The 23,752-nt window shown below is 44.4% G+C and overlaps 1 protein-coding gene across 1 annotated transcript; it reads left to right on the top strand.

Annotated features, from left to right (window-relative positions):
* The first annotated feature begins 1,193 nt into the window (after positions 1 to 1,193).
* Positions 1,194 to 21,930, top strand: LOC143934962 (uncharacterized). Its single transcript, XM_077458507.1, has 5 exons — positions 1,194 to 1,319; positions 12,678 to 12,750; positions 14,588 to 14,797; positions 19,786 to 20,049; positions 21,821 to 21,930. The coding sequence occupies exons 2-5, from the start codon at positions 12,687 to 12,689 to the stop codon at positions 21,928 to 21,930; spliced, it is 648 nt and encodes a 215-aa protein (XP_077314633.1). The 5' UTR covers positions 1,194 to 1,319; positions 12,678 to 12,686.
* The last annotated feature ends 1,822 nt before the right edge of the window (positions 21,931 to 23,752 follow it).

Genomic DNA, 23,752 nt, shown 5'->3' with positions numbered 1-23,752 from the left:
GTCTCCTATCACACGATAATTGGTGGCAAAAATGTGTAACAGAGCAAAGATTTTGAATATCTTTGAGGACCAAAGATTTAAAGCAGGGGGAGTATGTAGTGCTGAGTTTTTTGCCATCTAATGCTATGCAATGCTGTAATGTTGTTAGATTGGTGTTGGCTCCCTCTAGTGGTCATCTCATCTGGAATGTGAATAAGACTTTGTTTACACATCAGAACATGTTGCAAAATATAAGCAGGAAGTGACTTAAATGTTTTATGTAAAAGACTAGCTTACCCACAGTAACCTACCCATGAGGCTAAGTTACAGAACTGCATGCTGGGTGGTGAAATAAAAGGCCCAGTGCGGCCATGTTCTTTCTCTTCGGTCCGGCATGTGAGACCTGCCTGCAGGGACCTGTGTCCTCCTCTTCGGAGGAGCCGCGGCCTGCTTGGCGCGGAATGGAGTTGAAGACACCGGAGAGGTTCATACCCCAGTGTGCTGGGTCAGCAGCAAATGTGGGTCATTTATTCGCGCTTGTTTCCCCTAAAATTCACGTTAATTAGTTTTTTTTTTACTGAAATATTGCGTTTCCTAGACCTTTGTGGTAATATCATGCGACATAAAAAATTGGAACTACCGCTATTTTATTCTCTAAGGTGTCTGCTTTCAGAAAATATATAATGTTTGGGGTTTTGAGTAATCTTCAGGCCTAAAATTATTTTCTAAACGTGTTCAAAAACTGCAAAAACTTCTCTGGCAGTGAAAGAGTTAAAGACAAAAAAACCCACAAATGCAGGTACCACATTCACATACTGGTAAGTTGCAATATATTGTATTTTTACAGATAATTATGTTTGTTTTCTTTTTAAATTCTTCTTTTTTTTGTACCTTCTTTAATTCTTTCTTCCCATCTCAGTGTTGCTGATCTCCTCCAGCCTTTTCAGCCACTTCCTGCCTACCTGCACTTGCTGCACACCATTCCTATAGACTGGCTTCCAGACAGTGACAGCGGGAGACCAACACCGAGCAATGCATGTCAGCGTGGCCATATGTAGCCTCCATCAAAGGAGCACGTGACAGGGTGACAACGCAGGAGAATGATTGGGAGACAGTTGTCACCCTAGAACAGGAAGTGCCACAGCAAGGACACTTCTAGCAGGATCACCACGGGCTCTTGTCATGAAAGCTGCAGACAATTGGAAGCTGGATGGGGCGGAAACAACAAAAAAAAAGGGAAGTAAAAATAAAAACTAGAACTTATTAAAGAGAGACGAAGTTTTCAATCAAGTCACATCAAGAGATCATCTGTCTGAGACAAGAACCGTCCCAACACAGAGGTATCTATCTATCTATCTATCTATCTATCTATCTATCTATCTATCTCTTTATCCATTTATCCCATAACTATCATTCTATTTATTTATATTTTTATGTCTCTCTATCTATCTATCTATATTTTTTTATCTATAATTTTTTGGTCTATATTTTTATGTCTATCTATCTATCTATCTATCTATACTTTTTTATCTATATTTTTTATCTATATTTTTTTATCTATATTTTTTCATCTATATTTTTATGTCTATCTATCTACATTTTTATGTTTATCTATCTATCTATCTATCTATCTATCTATCTATCTATAATTTTTTTATCTATATTTTTATGTCTGTCTATCTATCTATATTTTTTTATCTATTTTTTTTTTGCCTATATTTTTTTGTCTATCTATCTATCTATCTATCTATCTATCTATCTATTTATATTTTTTTCTTTCTATCTCTCTATCTATCTTTTATCTGTCTATCTATACTTTTTCATCTATATTTTTATGCCTATCTATCTATATTTTTATGTCTATCTATCTATGTATAATTTTTTTATCTATATGTTTATATCTATCTATCTATCTATACTTTTTTAGCTATATTTTTTTATCTATGTTTTTTATCTATATATTTATTTCTATCTATCTATCTATATTTTTTTATCTATATTTTTTTGTCTATATTTTTATGTATATCTATCTATACTTTTTAATCAATATTTTTATGTCTATCTATCTATCTATCTATCTATCTATCTATCTATCTATCTATCTATCTATATTTTTTTATTCTATATTTTTATGTACATCTATCTATACTTTTTATCTATATTTTTTTAATCTATATTTTTATGTACATCTATCTATACTTTTTATCTATATTTTTTTAATCTATATTTTTATGTACATCTATCTATACTTTTTATCTATATTTTTAATCTATATTTTTATGTCTATCTATCGATCTATCTATACTTTTTTATCTATATTTTTTGTCTATATTTTTATGTCTATATATCTATCGATCTACATTTTTTTTTTATCTATATTTTTATATCTATCTATCTATATTTTTTTTATCTATATTTTCTATCTATATTTTTTAGTCTATATTTTGTATGTCTATATTTTGTATGTCTATCTATCTATCTATCCTTTTATTATCTATCAATTTATATATTTTTTCTTTCTATCTCTTTATCTATCTATCTTTTATCTGTCTTTTAATAGAAAACTGAGGGCAGAAAAAGACTGCGTAGTCTATCCAGTGAGCCCATTTTTTTATTGCATTGTTTTTTTTTCTCCGGTAACTTTGTTGTCTGACTATAGATCTATGTTTATGCCGAGCGCGTTTGAAGCCACTTACCACTGACTGGACTGCGTAGAGGCCAGTAGCCAATAGATTTCATCTCCAAATTTTTTTCTGAGCATGCGTGGCACTTTGTGCGTCGGAAATTCTCTACACGCGATCGGAAAAAAGCACACGATCTAATTTTCCGACAACATAATCCGATCTGACTTTTTCCGTCGGAAATTTCGACTGTGTGTACGGGGCAAAATGCCTTGTACACACGGTCAGACATTCCGACAACAAAATCCGTCTGATTTTTTTCAGACGGAATTTCGCTGAAACTTGTGTTGCATGCACGCGATTGGACAAGGTTGTCGGAAAATCCGACCGTGTGTATGGGGCATAAAAGTAATAAATAAAATAAAAAATAAATGAAATAATAATAAATAACCCTAACCCCAAACTCCTAATCCTAACCCTAACCTAAACTGAACTCAAACCCCTTACCCTAACGAAAAAAAACATTATAATAAATGAATAATAATAAAAGAAGAAATAAAATCGAATGTATAAACTAAAAAAAGCTGAAATACCCAGCAACAAATGATGCAACAGGTAATATTTTTCTCTATAGGCTAATTAAAAAGCGCCAAAGCCCAAAAACGCTGCATACAAACACACAAAAACTACTACGTTTTTGGCACGTTTTTGTGTGTTTGTATGCAGAGTTTTTGAGCTTTGGCCTTTTTTTTTTTTTTTTAGCCAATAGAGAAAACTATTATCTGTTACATCATTTGTTGCTAGGTATTTCAGCTTTTTTTTTTTAGCTTTTACATTAGTTTTTATTTCTTCTTTTATAATTATTCATTTATTATAATGTTTTTTCTCCTTAGGGTAAGGGGTTTGAGTTCAGTTTAGGTTAGGGTTAGGATTAGGAGTTGGGGTTAGGGTTATTTATTATTATTTTATTTATTTTTTATTTTATTTATTGCTCTTACATGAATATAAATAAAAAATGAATAAATAAATACAAAATAATTTAAAACGCCAAAGCCCAAAAACCCTGCATTCAAACACACAAAAACTACTTGCGTTTTTGGAACGTTTTTGTGTGTTTGTGTGCACAGTTTTTGGGCTTTGGTGTTTTGTTTTGTTTTTGTGTTTTTTTTAGCCAATAGAGAAAACTATTATCTGTTGCATCATTTGTTGCTAGGTATTTCAGCTCTTTTTTTTTTTTAGCTTTTACATTAGCTTTTATTTTTTATTTTATTATTATTCATTTATTATAATGTTTTTTTTCGTTAGGGTAAGGGGTTTGAGTTCAGTTTAGGTTAGGGTTAGGATTAGGAGTTTGGAGTTAGGGTTATTTATTATTATTTTATTTATTTTTTATTTTATTTATTGCCCTTACATGAATATAAATAAAAAAAGAATAAATAAATGCAAAATAATGTAAAATGCCAAAGCCCAAAAATGTTGTATACAAACACCAAAACTACTTGCGTTTTTGGCGCGTTTTTGTGTGTTTGTATGCAGAGTTTTTGAGCTTTGGTGTTTTTTTTTGATTTTTTATTTTTTTAGCCAATAGAGAAAACTATTATCTGTTGCATCATTTGTTGCTAGGTATTTCAGCTTTTTTTTTTTTTAGCTTTTACATTAGCTTTTATTTCTTCTTTTATAATTATTCATTTATTATAATGTTTTTTTTCGTTAGGGTAAGGGGTTTGAGTTCAGTTTAGGTTAGGGTTAGGATTAGGAGTTTGGAGTTAGGGTTATTTATTATTATTTTATTTATTTTTTATTTTATTTATTACTCTTACATGAATAATAATAAAAAATGACTAAATAAATGCAAAATCATTTAAAAACGCCAAAGCCCAAAAACGCTGCACATAAACACACAAAAACTACTTGCGTTTTTGGCACGTTTTTGTGTGTTTGTGTGCACAGTTTTTGGGCTTTGGTGTTTTGTTTTTTTTTTGTGTTTTTTTTTAGCCAATAGAGAAAACTATTATCTGTTGCATCATTTGTTGCTAGGTATTTCAGCTCTTTTTTTTTTTTTAGCTTTTACATTAGCTTTTATTTTTATTTATTTTTTTATTATTATTCATTTATTATAATGTTTTTTTTCATTAGGGTAAGGGGTTTGAGTTCAGTTTAGGTTAGGGTTAGGATTAGGAGTTGGGTTTATTTATTATTTTATTTATTTTTTATTTTATTTATTACTCTTACACGAATAATAATAAAAAATGACTAAATAAATGCAAAATCATTTAAAAACGCCAAAGCCCAAAAACGCTGCATACAAACACACAGCTTTTATTTCTTTTTTTTTATTATTATTCATTTATTATAATGTTTTTTTTTTTCATTAGGGTAAGGGGTTTAAGTTCAGTTTAGGTAAGGCCGCGTACACACGGGCGGACTGTTCGCCCAACCTTGTTCGGCAAACAGTTTCATCAAACAGTCCGCTCAAAATTTGCATGAGCGGACTTGCCCACACACGAGCGGACTGTTTGACGAACAAGGTTGGGCAAACAGTTCGCTCAACTTTTGAAATGAACGGACTCGCCCACGTAAGGCGGAGGCAAGTCCGCCCATTTCGAGCGCGTGTACAGGTAGGCGGGGCCCGCGAAGGAGACGTCGCGGGCTCCGCCGCCTGGAATGGGCTTAAAGGGGAACCCCAACGCCGAAAAAAATCGGCGTGGGGGTTCCCCCCAAGTCCACACCAGACCCTTGTCCGAGCACGCTACCCGGCCGGCCAGGAAAGGGGGGCGAGCGAGCGCGCCCCCCCTCCTGAGCCGTACCAGGCCGCGTGCCCTCAACATGGGGGGTGCCTTGGGGAAGGGGGGGCCGCGCGGCCCCCCCACCCCAAAGCACCTTGTCCCCATGTTGATGAGGACAAGGGCCTCTTCCCGACAACCCTGGCCGTTGGTTGTCGGGGTCTGCGGGCGGGGGGCTTATCGGAATCCGGGAGCCCCCTTTAAGAAGGGGGCCCCCGGATACCGGCCCCCCACCCTATGTGAATGAGTATGGGGTACAATGTACCCCTACCCATTCACCTGTGAAATAAAGTACAAATAAAAACACAACACAGGGGGAAAAAATATTTTATTGCACAGCCGGGGGTCTTCCGTCTTCGGGGGTCTTCTCGCCGGACTCCTCCGCTATGTGTGTGTAGCTCTTTTGCCAGCGGAGGAGTCCGGCTTTCTTCCTCCCCGCCGCCGGCCTCTTCTCCCGACTTCGGGGGTCTTGTCCCCCTCTTCGGTTCTTCTGCCGGGCCACCGCGCCTGGTCCGGTGGCCCGGTCTTCTGTCGCCGTCTTCCGTTCTTCTGTCGCCGCCTTCGGTTCTTCTGCCGGGCCACCGCGCCTTCTTGTAGCTCTTTTACAGGCGGTGGCCCGGTCTTCTGTCGCCGTCGCCGCCTTCCGTTCTTGTTCTTCTTGTTCTTCTCCAGGCGATGTTGACACGTCGCTCCCTCCGGCCGGAATGCCGGGGACGCGCTGTGCGGTCACTTATATAGTGACAATGGGGCGGGGTCACATGGTATATGTCACATGGGTTGGTCACATGGGTTGATGTCACATGGGGACTATGACATCGTAAGGCGGCGGGGTCACCATGTGACATCAACCCATGTGACATATACCATGTGACCCCGCCCCATTGTCACTATATAAGTGACCGCACAGCGCGTCCCCGGCATTCCGGCCGGAGGGAGCGACGTGTCAACATCGCCTGGAGAAGAACAAGAAGAACAAGAACGGAAGGCGGCGACGGCGACAGAAGACCGGGCCACCGCCTGTAAAAGAGCTACAAGAAGGCGCGGTGGCCCGGCAGAAGAACCGAAGGCGGCGACAGAAGAACGGAAGACGGCGACAGAAGACCGGGCCACCGGACCAGGCGCGGTGGCCCGGCAGAAGAACCGAAGAGGGGGACAAGACCCCCGAAGTCGGGAGAAGAGGCCGGCGGCGGGGAGGAAGAAAGCCGGACTCCTCCGCTGGCAAAAGAGCTACACACACATAGCGGAGGAGTCCGGCGAGAAGACCCCCGAAGACGGAAGACCCCCGGCTGTGCAATAAAATATTTTTTCCCCCTGTGTTGTGTTTTTATTTGTACTTTATTTCACAGGTGAATGGGTAGGGGTACATTGTACCCCATACTCATTCACATAGGGTGGGGGGCCGGTATCCGGGGGCCCCCTTCTTAAAGGGGGCTCCCGGATTCCGATAAGCCCCCCGCCCGCAGACCCCGACAACCAACGGCCAGGGTTGTCGGGAAGAGGCCCTTGTCCTCATCAACATGGGGACAAGGTGCTTTGGGGTGGGGGGGCCGCGCGGCCCCCCCTTCCCCAAGGCACCCCCCATGTTGAGGGCACGCGGCCTGGTACGGCTCAGGAGGGGGGGCGCGCTCGCTCGCCCCCCTTTCCTGGCCGGCCGGGTAGCGTGCTCGGACAAGGGTCTGGTGTGGACTTGGGGGGAACCCCCACGCCGATTTTTTTCGGCGTTGGGGTTCCCCTTTAAGCCCATTCCAGGCGGCGGAGCCCGCGACGTCTCCTTCGCGGGCCCCGCCTACCTGTACACGCGCTCGAAATGGGCGGACTTTCCGAGCGGGAACAGTCCGCTCATTTCGAAAGTACAGCGGACAGGCCCACACACGGGCGGACTGTTCGCTCAAACACAGTTTCAGCGGACAGTTTTTCGGAATTTCCGAAAGACTTTGTCCGTCCAACTGTCCGCTGAAACTGTCCGCTGAAAGCCCACACACGAGCGGACTGTCCGCCCAAACACTGTTCAGCGGACAAGGTTGGGCCAACAGTCCGCGCGTGTGTACGCGGCCTTAGGGTTAGGATTAGGAGTTGGGGTTAGGGTTATTTATTTTTATTTTATTTATTTTTTATTTTACATTAAGAATAATAATAAAAAATGAATAAATAAATTCAAAATAATTTAAAACGCCAAACCCCAAAAACTCTGCATACAAACACACAGCTTTTATTTCTTTTTTTTATTATTATTCATTTATTATAATGTTTTTTTTTTCATTAGGGTAAGGGGTTTAAGTTCAGTTTAGGTTAGGGTTAGGATTAGGAGTTGGGGTTAGGGTTATTTATTTTTATTTTATTTATTTTTTATTTTACATTAAGAATAATAATAAAAAATGAATAAATAAATTCAAAATAATTTAAAATGCCAAACCCCAAAAACTCTGCATACAAACACACAAAAACTACTTGCGTTTTTGGCGCGTTTGTATGCCGGGTTTTTTATGAGCTTAGTTGTTTTGTTTTTTTTGTTAAGCCAATAGAGAAAACTATTATCTGTTACATTATTTGTTGCTAGGTATTTCAGCTTTTATTTTTTTTTTAGCTTTTACATTAGCTTTTATTTCGTCTTTTATAACTATGCATTTATTAAAATGTTTTTTTCATTAGGGTAAGGGGTTTGAGTTAAGTTTAGGTTAGAGTTAGGTTTAGGAGTTGGGGTTAGGGTTATTTATTATTATTTTATTTATTTTTCATTTTATTTATTACTCTTGCATGAATAATAATAAAAAATGTATAAATAAATGCAAAACAACTGAAAACGCCAAAGCCCAAAAACGCTGCATACAAAACACACAGCTTTTATTTCTTCTTTTATTATTATTCATTTATTATAATGTTTTTTTCGTTAAGGTAAGGGGTTTGAGTTCAGTTTAGGTTAGAGTTAGGATTAGGAGTTGGGGTTATTTATTATTACTTTATTTATTTTTTATTTTATTTATTGCTCTTACATGAATATAAATAAAAAATAGTAAATAAATGCAAAATAATTTAAAATGCCAAAGCCCAAAAATGCTGCATACAAACACAGAAAAACGACTTGTGTTTTTGGCACGTTTTTGTGTGTTTGTATGCAGAGTTTTTGAGCTTTGCCGTTTTTTTTTTTGTTTTTTTTAAGCCAATAGAGAAAACTATTATCTGTTGCATCATTTGTTGCTAGGTATTTCAACTTTTTTTTTTTTTTTTAGCTTTTACATCAGCTTTTATTTCTTCTTTTATAATTATTCATTTATTATAACGTTTTTTTTTCGTTAGGGTAAGGGGTTTGATTTCAGTTTCAGATTCTGGAAATCTCAACAAAGCAGGGGAGAAGCAATCAAACCTGCAGCCTTTAGAACCCAGAGAAGCCCAAAGCAATCACACACGGCTCAACTGATTACAGGAGAGCCAAATTACTAAATTCGCCTTACCGGACCTGGCAGCCTAACCAGGAGGGTGCTACATACTAAAGAAATCCCATTGGACGTAACTATGAGGACCTGTCTAAACACATTTGAGCATGCACAAGCAGGGATAAGTAAAGGAAAATTATTTTGCTGGTAATTAAGAATTGATATAACTGAAATCAATTGACATCTGTCAAATACCTATGAATTCAATTTGTATTTTCCGGACCACCGCACGCCGATATACCTCCTTACTTTGAAGGAGGATATCGTTGTTATTGCAGCAGATAGCTGCCATAACCCCCGGTATCCTCTTCTTCCGCTTCAAGATAAAAGTGGTCTCTGTGGCGGATTCGCCACGAGATCACTCCCCCTCCCCCCTCCAGCCGCGGTGCCCTCCGCCGCCTACCGGAGCCGCGAGCAACGGCGGAGGCGATCGGATGTTTCTCCTTCCTTGGCATGGAGAGGAGTGAGGGGAGAAGATGGGCCCCCCCCCCACCCGTCTCCATGACCTGGCAGGGCGGAAGCGACGTCAAAAACTTCCGCCCATAGCTCTTAAAGGGCCTTTTTTTTTAAATTCTTTTTTTAACCACTTGGGATCCGCGCTATTGCCGAATGACGGCATTAGCGCGGACCTAGATTGCCGGGACTACGTCTATTGACGTCGTCCCGGTTACGAGCGGCCTGCGCGCCCCCTGAGGGGCGCGCGCGGCGCGCTCTGTGATCGGCGAGTCCGTGAGACTCGCCTGATCACCGATCCGTGTAAGGGGTCGATCCCGACCCCTTATCACGTGATCAGCTGTCAGCCAATGACAGCTGATCATGTGATAAAACGGAGCCGGTAATCGGCTAGTATTCCTCCTCGCGCTGACAGCGCGAGGAGAAAAAAAAAAAGCCGATCGCCGGCGGCCATGTTCGGGACATCAGTCCCGATCACGGCCAACAATTCAAGCGGACACCTGCCCCCTGCCAGTGCCCACCTGCCACCCGCAGTGCCATCCTGAAATAAAGTAAGTGCCCCCCTGTCAGTGCCACCCAGAAGTGCCCATAGTGCCCACAGTGCCACCCAGCAGTGCCCACAGTGCCACCCAGCAGTGCCCACAGTGCCACCCACAGTGCCACCCACAGTGCCACCCAAAATCTGCCTCAAAGGTGCTGCACCCCAGTGCCGCCCATCAGTGCCCAGCAGTGCCGCCCATCAGTGCCCAGCAGTGCCGCCCATCAGTGCCCAGCAGTGCCACCTATCAGAGCCACCTATCAGTGCCACCTATCAGTGCCCATCAGTCCCATCTATCTGTGGTACCTATCAGTGCCCATCCGTGCCACCCATCCGTACCACTTATCCGTGCCACCCATCCGTGCCATCTTATCTGTGCCCATCTTTGCCCATCAGTGCCGCCTTATCTGTGCCCATCGGTGCCGCCTTATCTGTGCCTATTAGTGCCGCCTTAACTATGCCTATCAGTGCCCACCAGTGCAGCCTATCAGTGCCCACCAATGCAGCCCATCAGTGCCCACCAATGCAGCCCATCAGTGCCGCCTAATCAGCGCACTTCAATGAAGGAGAAAAATGACCCGTTTGCAAAATTTTATAACAAACTATTAAAACATGATTTTTTTTTTTTTTTTGCATCTTTTTTTGTTTGTTTAGCAAAAAATAAAACTCCGAGCTGTAACTAAATACCACCAAAAGAAAGCTCTATTTGTGGGAAAAAAATGATAAAAATGTCATTTGGGTACAGTGTTGTATGACCGCGCAATTGTCACTCAAAGTGCATCAGCGCTGAAAGCTGAAAATTGGTCTGGGACTGAGGGGGGTTTAAGTGCCCAGTAAGCAAGTGGTTAAATGACAATTTTTTTTTTTTTTTTTTTTTTTCAATATCGTGTAAATATGAGATGTGAGGTCTTTTTGACCTCATATTTTAGAGGTCCTGTCATTCTTTTTTTTTTCTATTACAAGGGATGTTTACATTCCTTGTAATAGGAATAAAAGCGACACAATTAAAAAAATAAAAATAAAATGTGTAAAAATAAAAAATTAAAAGGTTAACCACTTGCCGCCCGCCCTATAGGCAATTGACGGCGGCAAAGTGGTTTCATAATCCTGACCGGACGTCATATGACGTGATCAGGATTATGAGCCGCTGCGCGCCCCCGGGGGCGCGCATCGCGGCGATCGTTGTTGCGGGGTGTCAGTCTGACACCCGGCAACTACGATCTCGGTAAAGAGTCTCCGACGGAGACTCTTTACCATGTGATCAGCCGTGTCCAATCACGGCTGATCACAGTGTAAATGGGAAGAGCCGGTGATCGGCTTTCCCTCACTCGTGTCTGTCACGCGAGTAGAGGAGAGCCGATCGGCTGCTCCTCTGACAGGGGGGGTCTGTGCTGATCGATTATCAGCACAGCCCCCCTGAGGATGCCCACACTGGACCACCAGGGATGCCACTAGACCACCAGGGAAAAGGTAATAAAGGTCATAATCCTCCCTAGACCACAATGGGCATCACTGATTGGCATGCATTATTGTTTGGCACTGATTGGCATCCATTACTATAACACCGATGCCGCCTATGAGTGCCCACCTGTGCTGCCTATGAGTGCCCACCTGTGCCGCCTATGAGTGCCCACCTGTGCCGCCTATGAGTGCCCACCTGTGCCGCCTATCCATGCCCACCTGTGCCGCCTATCCATGCCCATCCATGCCACCCATCCGTGCCAGCTATCAGTGCCAATTTGTGCCACCTATCAGTGTCCGTCCGTGTTGCCCATCCGTGTCGCCCATCCATGTCGCCCATCAGTGCCGCCTATCAGTGCCACTTCATTGGTGCCACATTGGTGCCCATCAGTGCCGCCTTATCAGTGCCCATCAGTGAAGGAGAAAACGTACTTATTTACAAAGTTTTGAAACTGAAACAAAAAAAAAACATTTTTTTTTTCAAAATTTTCGGTATTTTTTTATTTGTAGCGCAAAAAATAAAAACCGTAGAGGTGATCAAATACCACCAAAAGAAAACTCTATTTGTGGGAAAAAAATGATAAAAATTTCATTTGGGTACAGTGTAGCACGACCGCGCAATTGTCATTCACAGTGCGACAGCGCAGAAAGCTCAAAATTGGTCTGGGCAGGAAGGTGTTTAAGTGCCCCCCCCCCCCCCGGTATTGAAGTGGTTAAATAAATAAGAAAAAGATAAATAAATAAATAAATAAAATATATATTTTTTAACCGCTCCCTGTCCCACCAAGCTCGTGTGCAGAAGCGAGCGCATATGTGAGTAGCGCCTGAATAGTTAAACGCTGTTCAAACCACACATCTGACCGCGATCGGTGGAGCGAGAGCGATAATTCTAGCCCTAGACCTCTTCTGCAACTCAAAACATGCAACCTGTAGAATTTTTTTAATGTATGGAGGTTTTTAAAGGGTAAAACTTTGTCGCCATTCCACGAGCAGGCGCAATTTTGAAGCGTGACATTTTTGGGTATCAATTTACTCGACGTAACATTATCTTTTACAATATTAAATTTTTTATTTTTTTTTTAAATTGACTAACTCTACCGTTGTCTTATTTTTTAATTCAAAAAAAGTGTATTTATTTATTTTTTTTAAGAAAAACGGCGCTCGTAAGACCGCTGCGCAAATACGGTGTGACAGGAAGTATTGCAACGACCGCCATTTTATTCTCTAGTGTGTTGGGAAAAAAAAAAAAAGTATAATGTTTGGGGGTTCTAAGTAATTTTCTAGCAAAAAAAAAAAAACAACCTATTTTTAACTTGTAAACAACACAAGTGGTTACAAAAAAATCAACAGTAATGGTCTAACATGAATGCAGTGCCTATTTTTATAGTAACTTTATTTTTATTGTCCGTAGCTTGGAGAAATGCCGTCTCCCCCGAGTTCACCGATTTTCCTTTGTCTCAGTTTTATCATATTTCTTGATACAAGTAAGCACAATTTTTTTTTTTAAGATGTTTTCCCTATAAATTCTCCCTGGGGGAGGGGGGAGGGGGGTATTGAGGATTGCCCAGTACAAAAATTCACATCACTTAAAGATCTTTTTTAAATGTTTATTGGTTAAGAGCATAAAATGCAGCCAACACATTTCGGGGGTGAAAGGCCTCTCTTCATCAGGGCTTGAGCAGTGGACGTTATATTAGAATCATGATGAGAGGCCATAGGAGACCTACAGTATGTTAGGGCTTGATAAAGACTGTAAAATCTTAAAGGCTCTTTGAACTGCCAGCTTTATCAGGACCTAACATAGGTTTCCGCTCAAGTCCTGAGAAAGTAGGGGGGAAGTGGGAGGAGCTAAACTGAAATGCGTTGGTTGTATTTGATGCTCCATTTATAAAAAAAATTCTAAAAAAAAAATGCTCCATTCCTAAAAAAAATAAATAAAAAATATATATATATATATATATATATATATATATATATATATATATATATATATATATACCTAATAAATGTAATTCCTAGGATCTAGTGGCCCCAGTGCAGTGTGATAAATGAAACTGAAGTACCTTAAGGCCCCTTTCACACTGGGGCTGTTTTCAAGCGCTACATTGCTAGAAATAGCGCCTGTGTAGCGCCTGAAAAAAAACGGCCCCTTTCACTCCAGTGTGAAAGCCGGAGGGCTTTCACACTGGAGCGCTGCGCTAGCAGGACGGCGAAAAAAGTCCCGCTAGCCGCATCTTTGGAGCGGTGAAAGGAGCGTTGTATTCACCGCTCTTAAACCGCTCCTACCCATTGAAATCAATGGGGCAGTGCGGCCATACCGCTGCAGCAGCGCTTTGCGGGCGGTTTTAACCCTTTTTCGGCTGATATCGGAATAGCGGCTCTTTACTGCCGATGCCCTCACCACCCACACCTCCTGCACCGCCCCAGTGTGAAAGGGGCCTAACCGCTTGCTGACCCATTCGCGCCAATATACGTTGGCACGCCACTAGGACCACCAGGGACGCCACCAGGGATGTCACCACCAGGTATGCCACCCTAGACCAGGGTTACCAATCAGTGCCCACAACAGATGCCAATCAGTGCCCACAATAGGAATCACTGATTGGCAAGCATTATTACAGTTTGGCACTGATTGGCGTCCATCAGTACCTTCTATTAGTGTACATCAGTGCCACCTATCACTGCCCAACCATGCTCATTTGTGCCACCTATCAGTGCCCATCTGTGCTGCCTATCAGTTCTCATCCATGCCACCTATCAGTGCTCATCTGTGCCACCTTTCAGTGTCCATCGGTGCCACCTATGTGCACCATCAGTGCTGCATATCAGTGCCACCTATCAGTGCCTCATCAGTGCCGCATATTAGTTCCCATCAGTGCCACCTCATAAGTGCCACCTTATTGGTGCCACCTCATCGGTGCCGCCTTATCAGTGCCTGTCAGTGCTGCCCCATCAGTGCCAATCAGGGAAGGAGAAAACTTTACAAAGTTTTGTACCAGAAACAAAAAAAAAACATTTTATTTTCAAAATTTTCGGTCTGTTTTTTTATTTGCGTAGCAGAAAATAAAAATCCCAGAGGTGATCAAATACCACCAAAAGAAAGCTCTATTTGTGGGAACAAAGTGATCACATTTTAGTTTGGGTACAGCGTTGCGTGACCGCGCAATTGTCATTCAAAGTGCCACAGCGCCGAAAGCTGAGAATTGATCTGGGCAGGAAGGTGTATAAGTGTATAAGTACCCCCCCCCCCCCCCCGGTATTGAAGTGGTTAATCCATTGATCCTCTATCTCTCTATCTTGGAATTATTTATTCCCTTATAGCAATGTCAGTCAAGGACGTCTCCATGTTGTGTTTGACCTCGGAGAAAGATGACATCAGAGAATTATCGTTCTATGATAAAACATCGATACTTTTCACAATTTGGGTTAGCAAAGGCGCCTTCTCCAAGACTCTGGAAGTTTCCGGCACCTTCAATAATTTTAACTGGATCTTAAACCAAGACGGCCGAAAAACATTTCCATGCACCAATGGTAAGTAAACACACTCCAGGGACCTTACAAAAATGATTTAGATTAAAATTGGTGATTCTAAACTTCCATAAATTATAATGCGATTTCAGGAAGTGTCAAAGTGCTCCAAAGTGTACAAAAATCCTTAGGGATGCACCAAAACCTTTTTTTTCTTTTTTCTTTCTTTTTTTTTTTTTTTTTTTTTACAACTACAAGTATTGATACTTTTTTTCATTTTTTTTTTTTTAGTACTCACTGATACCATTTATCGATACCTACCGCGACTTTTTTATTGACGCTTCTGCTGTCAGCAATGGTACAAAGCATTGAAAAGTTAATGAAAAAATAAATAAATGCATTTTTATTTTTTCATTTCGCACTTTTTTTAATGTGAAATGTGTAAATATATGTTAATGGTGTATAAATATTAACCACTTGGGATCCGCGCTATTGCCAAATGACGGCATTAGCGCGGATCTACTTTGCCGGGACTACGTCTATTGACGTCGTCCCGTGCACGAGCGGCCTGCGCGGCGCGCTCTGTGATCGGCGAGTCCATGAGACTCGCCTGATCACCGATCCGTGCAAGGGGTCGATCCCGACCCCTTACCACGTGATCAGCTGTCAGCCAATGACAGCTGATCATGTGATAGAACGGAGCCGGTAATCGGCTATTATTCCTCCTCGCGCTGACAGCGCGAGGAGAAAAAAAAAAGCCGATCACCAGCGGCCGTGATCGGGACATTAGTCCCGATCACGGCCAGCAATAGGAGCGACCACCTGCCCCCTGCCAGTGCCCACCTGCCCCCTGCAGTGCCATCCTGAGTAAAACTAAGTGCCCCCCGTCAGTGCCACCCAGCAGTGCCCATAGTGCCCACAGTGCCACCCGCAGTGCCACCCACAGTGCCACCCACAGTGCCACCCACAGTGCCCACAATCTGCCTCAAAGGTGCTGCACCCCAGTGCCGCCCATCAGTGCCCAGCAGTGCCGCCCATCAGTGCCCATCAGTGCCCAGCAGTGCCACCTATCAGAGCCACCTATCAGTGCCCATCAGTCCCATCTATCAGTGGTACCTATCAGTGTCCATCCGTGCCACCCATCCGTGCCACTTATCCGTGCCACCCATCCGTGCCATCTTATCTGTGCCCATCTTTGCCCATCAGTGCCGCCTTATCTGTGCCCATCGGTGCCGCCTTATCTGTGCCTATTAGTGCCGCCTTAACTATGCCTATCAGTGCCCACCAGTGCAGCCTATCAATGCCCACCAATGCAGCCTATCAGTGCCCACCAATGCAGCCCATCAGTGCCCACCAATGCAGCCTATCAGTGCCGCCTAATCAGCGCACTTCAATGAAGGAGAAAAATGACCCGTTTGCAAAATTTTATAACAAACTATTAAACATGATTTTTTTTTTTTTTGCATCTTTTTTTGTTTGTTTAGCAAAAAATAAAACTCCCAGCTGTAATTAAATACCACCAAAAGAAAGCTCTATTTGTGGGAAAAAAAATGATAAAAATGTCATTTGGGTACAGTGTTGTATGACCGCGCAATTGTCATTCAAAGTGCATCAGCGCTGAAAGCTGAAAATTGGTCTGGGACTGAGGGGGGTTTAAGTGCCCAGTAAGCAAGTGGTTAATGAGCGAAGCTAAAAAAATAAAAATAAATCATTAATGTCAAATAATGAATTAATAATACAAATGTACACACTAATAATTAGTATATAGTAATAGTGACACAAAACACCATATATATATATATATAAATAGTGCTCAATCAAAAAATCATAAAATAATCTATGTGAAAAAATACATATATAAAGAATAGTCCATGAGAAAAAATGAAAAACAAAAAAGAAATAAAAAATAGTTCCTCAACAAGTAAATAGTGATATGGAATTAATACACCTTTAATCCACCACCAACGTGATCAGGTGCCGCCTTCTCCATTTAGGAAATGCACTCAGCAGATTTAAGCAGTGGTGGCTGCCCCTTAATCCTTAAAGGGGTTGTAAAGGTAAATTTTTTATTTTCTACATAGGTTCCTTTAAGCTAGTGCATTGTTGGTTCACTTATCTTTTCCTTCGATTTCCCTTCTAAATGTTTTTTTTCTTTGTTTTCTTTGTCTGAATTTCTCACTTCCTGTTCCTCCTCAGTAAGCTGTTCAGTAAGCTGTTCTGGCTGACTAACCACCGCTCGGATGATGGTGAGAAGTTTACTGAGGAGAAACAGGAAGTGAGATATTCAGACAAAGCAAAAAAACATTTAGAAGGGAAATCAAAGGAAAAGGTAAGTGAACCAACAATGCACTAGCTTAAAGGAAACTATGTAGAAAATAAAAAAATTACCTTTACAACCCCTTTAATCTCGATGCAGGGCACCAGACGCATGGATTTCAATTAGGTTTTATTTTTTTGAAGCACATGATAGGAGCCTGAGGCTCTAATTGGCTTATAAAATGAGTGGGCCTGGGGCCGTAGAGCACTGCACACTGTGCCCACCCAGTTGTGTGACAATAGACAATTAATATTCGCTATTATCTTCCTGCTTCTTCTTCCAGCCAATCAGGAAAGGGGTCCTGAGACCCGAGGCCAGTGAGTCAAGACCCAGACATTAATTTAATTGATCATCAGTGGTCTGATGATCAGTGCTGCCTGCCAGTGCCCATCAGTGCTGCCTATCAGTGCCCCTCACTGCTGCCTTTCAGTGCCCATCAGCGCTGCCTGTCAGTGCCCATCAGTGCTGCCTGCCAGTGCCTGTAAGTGCTGCCTGTCAGTGCCTGTCAGTGCTGCCTGTCATTGCCCATCAGTGCTGCCTGTCAGTGCCCATCAGTGCTGCCTTTCAGTGCCCGTCAGTGCTGCCTGTCAGTGCCCATCAGTGCTGCCCTTCAGTGCTCATCAGTAATGCCTTTAAGTGTCCATCAGTGCTGCCTGTCAGTGCCCATCAGTGCTATCTGTCAGTGCCCATCAGTGCTGCGTTTCAGTGCTCAACAGTAATGCCTTTCAGTGTCCATTGGTGCTGCCTGTCAGTGCCCATCAGTGATGTCTGTCAGTGTCACCTATCAGTGCCCATCAGTGCTGCCTTTCAGTGCCCATCAGTGCTTCCTGTCAGTGCCCATCAGTGCTGCCTGTCAGTGCCCATCAGTGCTGCCCTTCAGTGCTCATCAGTAATGCCTTTAAGTGTCCATCAGTGCTGCCTGTCAGTGCCCATCAGTGCTACCTGTCAGTTCCCATCAGTGCTGCATTTCAGTGCTCAACAGTAATTCCCTTCAATTTCCATCAGTGCTGTCTGTCAGTGCCCATCAGTGATGCCTGTCAGTGCCACCTATTAGTGTCCATCAGTGTCACCTATCAGTGCTCATCAGTGCTGCCTATCAGTGCCCATCAGTGCTGCCTTTCAGTGCCCATTAGTGCAGCCTGTAGGTGCCCATCAGTGCTGCCTTTCAGTGCCCGTCAGTGCTGCCTGTCAGTGCCCATCAGTGCTGCCTATCAGTGCTGCCCGTCAGTGCCCATCAGTGCTGCCTTTCAATATCCATCAGTGCTGCCTGTCAGTGTCCATCAGTGCTGCCTGTCAGTGCCCATCAGTGCTGCCCATCAGTGCCCATCAGTAATGCCTTTCAGTGTCCATCAGTTCTGCCTGTGAGTGCCCATCAGTGCTGCCTTTCAGTGCCAATCAGTGCTGCCTTTCAGTGCCCGTCAGTGCTGCCTGTCAGTGCCCATCAGTGCTGCCTATCAGTGCTGCCCGTCAGTGCCCATCAGTGCTGCCTTTCAATATCCATCAGTGCTGCCTGTCAGTGTCCATCAGTGCTGCCTGTCAGTGCCCATCAGTGCTGCCCATCAGTGCCCATCAGTAATGCCTTTCAGTGTCCATCAGTTCTGCCTGTGAGTGCCCATCAGTGCTGCCTTTCAGTGCTCATCAGTAATGCCTATCAGTGCCCATCAGTGCTGCCATTCAGTGCCCATCAGTGTTGTCTGTCAGTGCCCCTCAGTGCTGCCTGTCAGTGCCCCTCAGTGCTGCCTTCAAGTGCGCATCAGTGCTGCCTTCAAGTGCCCATCAGTGCTGCCCTTCAGTGCTCATCAGTATTGCCTTTCAGTGTCCATCAGTACTGCCTGTCAGTGCCCATCAGTGCTACCTGTCAGTGCCCATCAGTGCTGCCTTTCAGTGCTCATCAGTAATGCCTTTCGGGGTCCATTAGTGCTGCCTGTCAGTGCCCATCAGTGATGCCTGTCAGTGCCACCTATTAGTGTCCATCAGTGTCACCTATCAGTGCCCATCAGTGCTGCCTGTCAGTGCCCATCAGTGCTGCCTGTCAGTGCCCATCAGTGCTGCCCTTCAGTGCTCATCAGTAATGCCTTTCAGTGTCCATCAGTGCTGCCTGTCAGTGCCCATCAGTGCTACCTGTCAGTGCCCACCAGTGCTGCCTTTCAGTGCCCATCAGTGCTGTCTGTCAGTGCCCATCAGTGCTGCCTGTCAGTGCTCATCAGTAATGCCTTTCAGTGTCCATCAGTGCTGCCTGTCAGTACCCATCAGTGCTACCTTTCAGTGTCCATCAGTGCTGCCTGTCAGGGCCCATCAGTGCCTCAGTAATGCCTTTATTGTCCTCAGTGCTGCCTGTCAGTGCCCATTAGTGATGCCTGTCAGTGCCGCCTATTAGTGTCCATCAGTGTCACCTATCAGTGTCCATCAGTGCTGCCTGTCAGTGCCCATCAGTGCTGCCCTTCAGTGCTCATCAGTGATGCCTTTCTGTGCCCATCAGTGCTGCCTATCAGTGCCCATCAGCACCACTAAGAGCAGCAAGGATGTGGAATTCTCTTCCACAGGCTGTGGTCTCAGCGGGGAGCATCGATAGTTTCAAGAAACTATTAGATAAGCACCTGAACGACCACAACATACAGAGATATACAATGTAACACTGACATATAATCACACACATAGGATGGACTTGATGGACTTGTGTCTTTTTTCAGCCTCACCTTCTATGTAACTCTTGTTTTTCTTCTTCATTGGAAAGCAAACCCTGAAGGGTCGGACGACTTCCATTGCCGTGGCCCGAAGGACACAGATAACGAAATATATTTATCAAAAGGCAGTCAGACGAAGGCGTCTCTTTCGATAGACATCAATTACAAAAGCCGTATGCGGATTTCCGGTACCATCCGGAATGCCACGGTTACACTGAGCGATGTGGAGAAGGACGAAGGTTGCTTTTCATGCAAATGGAAAGAATTCGGTGTTTCAGCTTTAATTAACGGACATGACATTTGTCCTGATGAAGGTAAGATATTCATACATGTTATTTGTTATCTGTATAACATACATGTTATTTTTCGGGGTTTGACGTGCTGATGTCACATTACAGGGTACGGCGATGCATTCATATTTAGAGCTTACACATTGCGGAGGAGGACCCTTTCCTGCCCCCCCCTCCCCCCATGTGACCTAAGTGGGCAATCACCAAGCACTACCATCCAGGAGAGCAAGGGGAGAACTCACAATAGCAAAACTAGGGGGCGCACACCACATAGGGCAACCATATTTGCTGGTACATGTCCCCACATCTTGGCCTGGCCCCCAGTAAGGGGTACCATTGAAAGTCATCGGGCCCCATAAAGCCTGCCTAACAGGAAGCCCTCCGTGTCTCCCCATTGAGACATCACCAACCCACCTCACCCAATCAGATAACGCTTTGTATGCAATGGGAAAATGCAATGAGTTCCCTGAATGGCACCCGTGCCAACTGAGCAAACTCCTGGGTTCGCACAGCACCCCAAAGCAAGTGTTGATCACTGTAGTCGTGGTGACCATACAAGGGATTTCCATCTTCCACAGGTATGGCACATACACACACTATATTGTCAAAAGTATTGGGACGCCTGCCTTTACACGCCCATGAACTTTAATGGCATCCCAGTCTTGGTCCGTAGGGTTCAATATTGAGTTGGCTCCGCCCTTTGAGGCTATAACAGCTTCAACTCTTCTGGGAAAGCCGCCCACAAGGTTTAGGAGGGTGTCTATGGGAATGTTTGACCATTCTTCCAGAAGAGCATTTGTGAGGTCAGGCACTGATGTTGGGCGAACACAGAGGGCGCATAGGCTTCCCCAGTCTTTGGAAGGCAGCGAGGTGTGCATTATCCACATATACTTACATGTCAAGATAAGAGTCTGATAACACGTTGGGACTTACCGCACAGCGCAGGAGAGTGAACATTTTGATGTCCACTGATGTTAGACGAGAAGACCTGGCTCACAGTGTCCGGGCTATTTCATCCCAAAGGTATTTTACCTGGTTGAAGTCAGGACTCTGTGCAGGCCAGTCACATTCCTCCACACCAAACTCGCTCATCCATGTTTATATGGACCTTGCTTTGTGCACTGGTGCTCAGTCATGTTGGAACAGGAAGAAGCCGTCCCCAAACTTTTCCCACAAAGTTGGAAGCATGAAATTGTCCACAATGTCTTGGTATGCTGAAGCCTTAAGAGTTCCCTTCACTGGCCAACTCCTGAAAAACAATCTCCATGCCACATAACCTCCCCCCCCCCCCCCACCTCCACCAAATAGTTTGCACCAGTGCACAAATCAAGGTTCATAAAGACATGGGTGAGCGAGTTTGGGGTGGAGGAAATTGACTGGCCCGCACAGAGTCCTGACCTCAACACTATAGAACACCTTTGGGGTGAATTCGAGCGGAGACTGCGAGCCAGGCCTTCTCATCCAACATCAGTGCCTGACCTCACAAATGTGCTTCTGGAAGAACGGTCAAACATTCCCATAGAAATAGACTTGTGCGTGTATATGCAGGCATCCCAATACTTTTGACAATATAGTGTATTTATGTCACACTACCCTGCAAAAACTGCTGGATATTGAATCCCCCTATTCCCGCACAATAAATGCACTTTTCTTTTTTGCTGCAAAAATATGTTTATTTATTTATTTTGCAAAAAGCAGACTCAGCCCTACATGATTGGAAATTCAGTAAGACTTGATCATTTCTGTAACCTAAGCTAAAATTCATTTATATATATATTTACTTTTACTTCCACAGAAAAGAAGAGTTCCACACCACTGTCCCCTGGCGCTATAGGTGGCATTGTAGTTGGAGTTGTAATAGGACTAGTTGCCATCGGAGGTTGGGTACGTATTGCAACATTGTAGACATCATCATTTATTCACAGCACTCCCAGTGACTGTAAGACAAAATAAAAAAACTATTTTAACCACAGAATGTAAATAAATGTAGCACCCTGATAGTAGGCAGGGTTGCTAACAAATTTAGCTTGCTAGGTGGTAATTAGCCTGGCTGATTGGTAGGGGATTCACTGATGCACCTCTCTCTTCTGTCACTAGGTGGCATTGTTGTCTATGGCAGTAGAATTATCAGCGCATAGTGAACCCAGACTAGGAGTGAATAGGTTGACTCAGCCAATTGGCAGGGGTCTCTTTGGTCCCTTGGCCTGCTGGGAGCGCCTATTTATTCGGGAGGGGTTCTCTGGGGGGTTCTCTGCCACCTGGACGCCTGTCAGAAGGCTTCCGGGCTGCTAGGCCAACAGCCTGAGGCCTATCCCGGGAGCAGATGGCTGCTAGGCTGTCTGAGGCCTATCCAGGTTTGAGAGAGTCAGTGCAGAGTTTGGGGCTTCGGGCTGGAAGCCCAACCAAGTTGCAGAGAACCGCCAGATGGGGGAACTGATTGTTGCCAGCGGTGAGGGTGAAGCAGTTTCCGCAAGGGATGAGCACTCCTGTGGCCAGGGGCAAGGGATGATCAAGGCCAGAGGTAAAGGGAGGAATAGTCGCCAGTAAGGGACAATCATTCCTGTTACCAGAGGCCAGTGTATACAGCAGGTTAGCGCGGGTGAAGAGCGGGTTAGCATGGGTGAAGCTTGAGGAGTATACTGCGGGTTAGCATGGGTGAAGAGCGGGTTAGTGTGGGTGAGGCTTAAGGAGTATACAGTGGGTTAGTGTGGGTGAAGCTTGAAGAGTATACAGCGGGTTAGCGTGGGTGAAGAGCGGGTTAGCGTGGGTGAAGCTTGAGGAGTATACAGCGTGTTAGCGTGGGTAAAGCTTGAGGCATATACAGCGGGTTAGCGTGGGTGGAGCTTGAGGATTATACAGCGGGTTAGCGTGGGTGAAGCTTGAGGCATATGCAGCGTGTTAGCGTGGGTAAAGCTTGAGGCGTATACAGCGGGTTAGCGGGGCGAAGCTTGAGGCATATACAGTGGGTTAGCGGGGGCGAAGCTTGAGGCATATACAGCGGGTTAGCGGGGGCGAAGCTTGAGGCGTATACAGCGGGTTAGCGGGGGTGAAGCTTAAGGAGTATACAGCGGGTTAGCGGGGGCGAAGCTTGAGGAGTATACAGCGGGTTAGCGTGGGTGAAGAGCGGGTTAGCGTGGGTGAAGCTTGAGGCTTATACAGCAGGTTAGTGGGGCAAAGCTTGAAGAGTATACAGCGGGTTAGCATGGGTGAAGAACGGGTTAGCATGGGTGAAGCTTGAGGCGTATACAGCAGATTAGCGGGGCCGAAGCTTGAGGCGTATACAGCGGGTTAGCGGGGGTGAAGCTTGAGGAGTATACAGCGGGTTAGCGGGGGCAAAGCTTGAGGCATATACAGCGGGTTAGCGGGGGCGAAGCTTGAGGCGTATACAGCGGGTTAGCGGGGGCGAAGCTTGAGGCGTATACAGCGGGTTAGCGGGGCGAAGCTTGAGGAGTATACAGCGGGTTAGCGGGGGTGAAGCTTGAGGCGTATACAGCAGGTTAGCGGGGGCGAAGCTTGAGGCGTATACAGCGGGTTAGCGGGGCGAAGCTTGAGGAGTATACAGCGGGTTAGCGGGGGCAAAGCTTGAGGAGTATACAGCGGGTTAGCGGGGGCAAAGCTTGAGGAGTATACAGCGGGTTAGCGGGGGCGAAGCTTGAGGAGTATACAGCGGGTTAGCGGGGGCGAAGCTTGAGGAGTATACAGTGGGTTAGCGGGGGCAAAGCTTGAG

This window comes from Lithobates pipiens, unplaced genomic scaffold (assembly GCF_037356315.1).
Source record: "Lithobates pipiens isolate NorthernLeopardFrog02 unplaced genomic scaffold, aLitPip1_a1.2 Scaffold_28, whole genome shotgun sequence".
Classification (NCBI taxonomy): domain Eukaryota; kingdom Metazoa; phylum Chordata; class Amphibia; order Anura; family Ranidae; genus Lithobates; species Lithobates pipiens.
The sequence above is the reverse complement of the archived record's forward strand: the minus strand, read 5'-3'. Positions and strand labels throughout refer to the sequence as shown.